Source organism: Oryzias latipes, chromosome 11, assembly GCF_053564925.1.
Source record: "Oryzias latipes strain Hd-rR chromosome 11, Olatipes_Hd-rR_3.1".
Lineage (NCBI taxonomy): Eukaryota > Metazoa > Chordata > Actinopteri > Beloniformes > Adrianichthyidae > Oryzias > Oryzias latipes.
This window is the reverse complement of record NC_136247.1, coordinates 2931777-2940298: the sequence shown is the minus strand read 5'-3', so window position 1 is coordinate 2940298 and position 8522 is coordinate 2931777. Positions and strand designations below refer to the sequence as shown.

The window sequence follows — 8522 nt, the reverse complement described above, 5'->3', positions numbered from 1 at the left end:
GCCAGCGCTTTCCGTCTTCATTGCTTCCTGTCTGCCCGTTTCCATGGCGTGAAGGGGGGGGGGGGGGGGTGTTAGCAGCTGGATCCCAGCCTCCAGCTCAGACAGGTTCACACCTTCTGAGGAACACGCTGATGCCTGTGAAGACGCTCCCATCTGGAGGGGATGTCATGTGGTCTTCAGAAAAAGGAAGGGGGGGGGGGGGGGGTCAGATATATGGTGTCTCTTTCCCAAAGCGTCTGGATTCTTTGTGTGGAGGTTCCCGTGTGGGTTTTCTCCAGCCGCCTCCCACAGTCCTACAGCATGCCTCACAGGTTCAATGGTGTGTGCTTGTGGGACCCCGTGATGGCCTGCAGGACTGTCCGGGGCCACTCTACCGTCTCCTGACCGTGGCTGGGATAGGCTCCAGCATCTCTGTGACCCTGAACAGAAATGGGCAAATTACGAAAGGTTTCAAAACAAATCATGGCTGCCGAAAGAGAACCATAAGAGGGTTGAAGACAAATCTGAATCTGGACTGAGCAGCGAGGTGATGGTTCATGACGCTTCATGAAGCTTCGTGCTTCAGTAAAACATGGAGAGAGCTGGAGGTGTGTCCAGAAGAGACGCCCATCACAGGCTCGACAGTAAACAATATTTTTAATGTAAATTAGATTTTAGAGAAAGCCAGCTTTGATATAAAGAAAACCCATACGTTTAAGAAACGGTCAGTTCAGTCCAGGGGTTGGGAGCCAATGCCAGGGGGGCGCGCAGTAGTAGTGGTGCTTGGAGAGAAAAAAATCTGCACCACCATCTGTTTGCTACTATCTGCTATTTCACAGTTGTCGCTGGAAACCTGTGAACTGCCGTCCCAGAAGGAGCCCAGCTGCAGGGAAAGGGGAGGGGTAGTGGGCACAGGCAGCAAGCTGAAACGCGCACTGACTGTCCAAACTTAGAACACGCTGCCCGTCACATTCCACACACTGCAGCGTGTGAGTACTGCTGTACTGACAATGTTTGGCTCCACGTCTGCATGTGAGCAGTCTGTCTCACATCTAAAGAGCATTCAGACCGATGATCACGTTTAATGGATGGAAGTCTCAACGCATGCATGAAACTGAAACTCTGCATTCATATTAGTGAATTGGTCACGTGTCTGAATGGATTTTAAACATTAGTGCTGAATCTAAATGCTTTCATTTTATTTCTCTAATCGGCGTCTTTCAAAGCTGCATTTTCTCTTTCAACTGCATAAAGAGGCTGAACTCTGTGGTGTGTGTCGCCCTCAGGCTACAAACCCCTTTGACCCGTCACATCTACACCTTACCCCGTTAAGCCATGCAAGACTGTAAGACACAGAGGAAACAGCACAGAGCATCTCTGGAAAGTCTGGATTTTACATTTAGAAAAAGGTTTCATGTGAAGCACTTTGAGGCATGTGTCCATAAAAGGGCTGTAGAAAACAGTTAGATTGGATTTGTCAGATTCAGAAGGCAGATTCATCAATGAGGGCTTGAAATGACTTTAATTTGGATAAAGAACACACTAAAACCCCTCATCTGTTATATTTGATGCTAGTCCATCAGAAACGACAAAAGAAAGCTGGAGGCCAAACGGCTTATTGTGGAAATTGTATGGTGTTGCCTTCAGGAGCACTGAGTCGCCATGGAGACAGCGTGGCATCAAAGAGTGTGTTTTTATCAATAAATGCTAAGCTAATCAGGAGTGTCTGACCCACTGACCTCTGACCTAATCACTAAAAAGGGAACCTTGTCTGAATTCCTCAAAAAGGATTGAACTTTTGGAATTAAAATGAGATAATAATTCAAATGAGACTATATAACACGCATGATCTGACAATAAACAGGATTTGATTCATAAAGTTGCAAAGCTGCCCCCCCTTTCCCCTCCTTAAAACGTAGTCTCTCCTAAATCTTTGTCTTTATCTAGTCAGTTGAAGACCTGAACTCTTTTAGGAGAACTCTGGTCCTCGAGATCAAGGATCTGTGTTCTCTTGCAGATGAACTCTGGTGTGATTACCTTCAGTGTGAATGCAGAGGGACTTTCAACAGAGAGGAGGGGAAGCAAAGGGAGAGAATGCTGTTAGCCCCATGTGGAGGAGAAGAAGCCTCCTCTGCAGAGGGAATCTGAAGAAAAGCGTTGGAAACGGCCAGCTGGGTAAAGGTGGCGCCGTGAGGAGCTGCAGTGGGATCACAGCACTTCCTGCTGCCTCATGAGAGCATAACCTTCATGAAGGTCTTTCACTGAGATGGTTTCTCCTGCAGCTGCTGTCTGTTTTCATTTGCATGATCCAGTCACCATGCGCGGATGGATCTGGCTTTTCTAACGGTTTCTGCTCGTCTGGTTTTCAGTTTCTGTGAAAACGCAGACAGGCAGAGAAGAAGGACCATCTGTCTCCACGTGTTGTCACGAAATGTCATATTTGTTTCTTCAATAACTATGATGAAATGGCATTTAAAGAGCAACACGGATGTGTCTTTAGCGCAGCTACGAGCTGAAGCGGATGACAGGCAGACCTTTCTCTAATCCCATTGATATTCCAAAGTGTCTGAGCGAGCTGGTTGGCGGCAAAAGATCAAGGAGCTCCAGCTTTCCCGCCGTCTGATTTCTCTTCATGCACAGACAGCTCAGGTACAGAGCAGCCGGAACAACCAGCGGCGTTCAGAGCGCTCGTCCCTCTGGCTCTGTCACCGCTGCTTTCATCAAGATGCGTCCTCCTGTCTGAGCACCAGTGGCGCTGCAGATGCATCATGGGAAGACCCAACCATCAGCGGATTTTGGGCGGCGTCTTGCTGAAAAGGCAGCCAACCTGGAAAAAACGAACTCATTTTCTGTTATTCCCAATCATCTACGTTTTCACGTAGGGCAGTTCACCTGTCTGGAGCGTGGAGGTAGTAAAACAGGGCGGGGCCTGGTCGTCACCTCAGTGATCAGGAGCCAATGCACTGCCTAGCAGCGGCTCTAAGAGCCGCCTCGTTCACCACATCCCGACGGCTCTGAGGTGTTCAGAGGTGAGAAGTGACAGATTTTTATATTTTTATTAAAAGATTAAAATACAGATACACTTAAGTGACCCACAATACTTATTGGTGTTAGTTACAGTTTTCCCAATTGGTAAAACATATTTTCTGAAACATTAGACCAATTAGTTTTCAAAATATAGTTTCAAAATATAAGCTAAACATACAAAATGCTTCACTTTGAGGTCAAAATTAAGACAAAAATAACAAACACAACACACAACAAAAAGATGTATAAAGAATGGTACCCCCTTCCCTCCCAAAAACAGAGTAAAATGGTATTCAGGATTTTATTTGATATTTTTACTGTTAGCCCTGGTTCACATGTATTGCTCTTCTCCATCTGATGTCTGTGCGGGTCTGACCAATGCAGGCGGGGCCATGTCTGCAATGGCATTTTCAAATTCTTCAGTTGGGTTGAGGAAGACCAAGCTGGAAGACAACTAATACAATTTGTTACTGTCTGATGAGCAAACAGTTGTGATCACTGACATTGTCCCAGAAAACAACTAAATCTTCTAAATCCTGGTGCGGGTCCAGCTCTTGGAGCAGGTTCAGGTCTTGGAGCAGGTTCAGGTCTTGGAGCAGGTTCAGGTCTTGGAGCAGGTTCAGGTCTTGGTGCGGGTCCAGCTCTTGGAGCAGGTTCAGGTCTTGGAGCAGGTTCAGGTCTTGGTGCAGGTTCAGCTCTTGGAGCAGGTTCAGGTCTTGGTGTGGGTTCAGGTCTTGGTGCGGGTTCAGCTCTTGGAGCAGGTTCAGCTCTTGGAGCAGGTTCAGGTCTTGGAGCAGGTTCAGGTCTTGGTGCAGGTTCAGCTCTTGGAGCAGGTTCAGGTCTTGGTGCAGGTTCAGCTCTTGGAGCAGGTTCAGGTCTTGGTGTGGGTTCAGGTCTTGGTGCGGGTTCAGGTCTTGGTGCAGGTTCAGCTCTTGGAGCAGGTTCAGGTCTTGGTGTGGGTTCAGGTCTTGGTGCAGGTCCAGCTTTTGGAGCAGGTTCAGGTCTTGGTGCAGGTTCAGCTCTTGGAGCAGGTTCAGGTCTTGGTGCAGGTTCAGCTCTTGGAGCAGGTTCAGGTCTTGGTGTGGGTTCAGGTCTTGGTGCGGGTCCAGCTTTTGGAGCAGGTTCAGGTCTTGGTGCAGGTTCAGCTCTTGGAGCAGGTTCAGGTCTTGGTGCAGGTTCAGCTCTTGGAGCAGGTTCAGGTCTTGGTGTGGGTTCAGGTCTTGGTGCGGGTCCAGCTTTTGGAGCAGGTTCAGGTCTTGGAGCAGGTTCAGGTCTTGGAGCAGGTTCAGGTCTTGGTGTGGGTTCAGGTCTTGGTGCGGGTCCAGCTTTTGGAGCAGGTTCAGGTCTTGGTGCAGGTTCAGCTCTTGGAGCAGGTTCAGGTCTTGGTGCAGGTTCAGCTCTTGGAGCAGGTTCAGGTCTTGGAGCAGGTTCAGGTCTTGGTGTGGGTTCAGGTCTTGGTGCAGGTCTTGCTCTGTTATCCATCTTTTAAAAGCAGCTCTGATGTCCCAGAACTGTCTGTATATTCACTGCTGTTAATTTGCAAACACAAGTCTTCAGGTTTGATCAGTTGTGTGTTGATAGTGGCTGTTGTGTTGGAGCAGAGTTTGTGTTGACATTGTGCATCTTGTATGTTGTGAATGCCAAATGTATTTTAAAAGTGAGAATGTGTCTTTTGTTCTGCAAAGAGCAAATTAGAAATTTTCCAAATTTTGTGTTAACTGCAAATTTTGTTTTAGGCTTAAACCAAAGAAAGATGTTTTTGAGTTAAAGCATAGGTGGACTGGTTTGTAGAATGATACTTAGTGTTTCAGCAATTGGGACAAACTGTAAAATGACTGACATCAATTCAGCCAAACATTAATGCTTTAATGTGCCTAACCCTAATTTATTAAAGAATTTATTTATCTTATATAGCCAGTGAAACTCTGTTTCAAACCCTAATTTATAATATTTCTGTATATACATAGGTGGATAGGGTGTGAATCTGATCAGAATTTGTGATATAACGATCAGAGGTCGACCACTCTACTCCTGTACCACACAATGTGGAAGTGCCAGAACACCAGGTCAGAGAGGAAAGTATCTCAAACTCCTAACTTAAATTGGGAGCAAAGCCCCAATCTACCATTAGGCTAAGCGAGGCAACAACTGACCTGAAAGACAACATCATGTCTAGAATGAACACTAAGCAACCCCGATACCAGTTACAACAGTTAACCTTTGTGCTATCCTAGGCACTTTACCATTGGGAGTTGGGTCATCTAGACCCACTAGACAGTGCTCTGAACCTTTTTTCTTCAATGATTTGTGATCTTCACTGGTGTCCATGGATTACATGAAATCTTTCCACCTTTATCCACCTTTGTCATGGTAGGGAGAACACGTCAATGTAGGGGGAGGGGGGGGGGTCATCTAAGACAGCACAAGGGATAAGTGATGTACATCCTGAAAGTCTCCTGGAAGCTGCGAATGAAGCATTGAGGGCAATTCCTACCACAGCAATCACAGAAAACAATGAACTGGTTTACACTTCAGCAGCAGTGATTTTGGAGATGCTTGGCTATAAGAGCAACCATGGGAGAAAACAATACCCACCATGGAAGCAACGGTTGGAGGCCAGAATCAAGGCAGCTCTGAGGGGTGTGAGGCAGCTGACAGAGGCCCAAAGAGGTGCAATGAAAAAGCAAGTACCTAAAAGATACAGCCAGATGCCCATACCCGAAGCACTGGAAACTGCCAAACAAAGGCTCCTAGCCTTGAGCAGCCGCCTAAAGAGGTACACAAGAGACAATGAAGCCAGACGAATAAACAGGCTGTTTATAAGAAACGATAGGTACTGTTTGGGTTTTATCTAGTGCCAGTGCCAAAGCAGTACTTTTGAAATAGTTTTGGTGCCCAAACAATGCTCAAAATGGTCCTTTAGAAATGAAAAACCATAGTACAGGTATTACTGGTACTGGTACCAACTTGACACTGGGTTTCTGTATCCATCCCTATTTACAACTCAACTCTGGGAAAGTGTACATTCAGTGGCTTGGTCATAGCAGCAGACCAGAGCCACAAGGGTGAAAACTGAAAAATATAAACTGTAAAATATACTATATGGAAGAATTAGCACCACATAACAGCAATGCCCAGTGGCTGGTCTCTCTGAGAAAAGAACATAGCAACCTCCCTGAACAGAATCCAGTAACCATCACAGTGGCAGACATCCAAGAAAGAGTCTCAGGTATGAAGAACTGGACAGCACCGGGCCCTGAGATGATACATGCCTACTGGCTAAAGAAGCTTACCGCACTCCACAAGCGCCTGGCAGCACAAATGAACCAGCTGCTAAGAGATGGGACTCACCCCGAATGGCTAACGGAAGGGCGAACGATCCTGATCCAGAAGGATCCCTCAAAGGGTGCAGTCCCATCCAACTACCGGCCAATAACCTGTCTGTCCACAACATGGAAGCTCATGTCAGGCATCATTGCAACCAAGATAAATAGGCACATGGATCAATTCATGAGTAACACACAGAAGGGCATTGGTAGAGACTCCAGAGGAGCCAAACACCAACTCCTGGTTGACAGAACAGTCGCTCAGGACTGCAGGTTTCTCCATGATCCCCCTGGTTCTCTGGACTCCATCACATTGACTGTTTCTCATCAGTTCTTGGATACCTTTAGATTATGTGCTGCTTTTTCCCCGCCAAAGATCTTTCCACGTGCGTCACTTTGTCAGACTTTTGTCATTGTGACAGTAATCAGGCGAGTAAGATAACAGGCCATTTTTAGTTTAACAATAATGATAATTCCTTTTCCAAGGGATTGTTAGTCTTGGACCTTTTTTCAATTCTTTTGCAAGTAATCAGTTTTGTGATATCTAAAATGTAAAATCTGATTCATTAAAATGTGGGAAAAAAATCATGTGAATTAGTGTTGTATCTCTTGGAGTGTTTATACTCCCTGCATGCAGAGTGTGTCTGCTTCCCGAAATAGCAGTTTGGGGTGGGGGAGCACATAGCATGTAATCAGAGGGGGCTGCTATGGTGTCTGGAACCCTCTGCAAACACCGTTTGCTGCAGTCAATTAGGAACATCATCATTGCAAGTTCAATTTCATGAATAATTATGCTTCTGAGTGTGTGTTCATAATCAGACTACATGGAGGACACATGCAGAAGTACCCAAAAGTCGGTTTTGTTTGGTACTGATGGTTTTAAGGGTGAAAGCATCAATTGATTTAGTCCAACACTCCGGTCCCATCTGCAGTTTGATGGGGACTTGATTTGAGGTTTTTCTAATTCCCACTCTTTAGCAATAATTCACCCACTTATTGTGTTTTGTGAAATGTGGTGCTGATTTTGATCAAGCATGAAATATATGATGTACCCCCACCACACCCCCCTCTACATAATAAGAATGAACAGTGGCAGGTCATTAGTTTGGTTTTATGGCTCACATTTTCATTGCTTCAGGTCATTTCTGTGTTTCTGTTGTTTCCCTGCAGATATTTTCAGTGAGCGTCCAGCTGATTAACACCAAGCTGCATCTAAAAACAGTTCAGGAAACAGCTGACAGAGGGATAGAGTCTGGTGCAGGGAAAAGCGCCTTAAAGAGCCGGTCGTACTGCCTCAATCTTTAGAGAATAGAAGAGTTTTTGTGAGACTTTTCCAAATAAATTCTCATGTTTCAATCCCCTTTAACTGTTCTTTCAAACACATAAAGATGAAGGGTTTCCTATCATTTGTTCTCAGAGCAGTCATTCCGTGACCTTGGATTACCGTGGAAGAAGTTTCTCGGGGTGTTTTCTTATTGTAGACAGTTCTCTTACTTTAAAACTTGAATTTAAACACTTATCTAGATCATCTATTTGATCATTTATGTTGGGTAAACACCATATTGTTCCACCTCATCTCTGTAGGCAGATTCAGCCCCACCACTGAGGTGTCAAACTTTACGATGGTGTTGCTGTGATGGGCAGGTGTGCAGTAGGGAGTAGAGAAGAGGACTGAGGCTTAGTGCAGAGAATGTATGACGTCCCACTCTGACTCTCTGTCTATGTGGGACGTCACAGCAGGTGGAATAGGGCAGCTCCAGGTCCTCCAACTTGGCCACCCGTTGGTGGGAGGATGGTGTTAAAGCCCGAACGTAATCCACAAAGAGCATCCTCACATAGCTCCCTATGTGAGGATAGCTCACCCATAGCTCACCTGAACACTGAACACTGACTGTCCACAGTCACTGTGTTGGTACAGCATGTGCGTGTTCCCACAGAGCCCGCCTCCTCTGCTCTCACTCTTGTTCTTTTCTGTTTCTCATGTTACGCCCCTTTTCATGTCTAGGGGCCCTTGAGGAGCGTAACATAAAGTTTTAAGATTTGCCCTGACTGTAACAAAAACACCAAAGGTTGCCTCCATACATACATACATAACACCCCTCGAGGCACACACCCATCAAGACTCTTGCAAGAATAATCACACAAAAGTACACCAAACTAACGTGTTGCACCGAAGGGCTCAACATTATG

The 8522-nt window shown here is 45.9% G+C and overlaps 1 protein-coding gene across 1 annotated transcript; it reads left to right on the top strand.

Moving 5' to 3' along the window:
• Positions 1-3508: 3508 nt before the first annotated feature.
• Positions 3509-4604, top strand: LOC144995545 (uncharacterized; the record flags this gene model as incomplete). Its single annotated transcript, XM_078955273.1, has 1 exon — positions 3509-4604. A coding segment is annotated over one exon (987 nt), but the record flags the coding sequence as incomplete, so codon positions are not given.
• Between the last annotated feature and the right edge of the window lie 3918 nt (positions 4605-8522).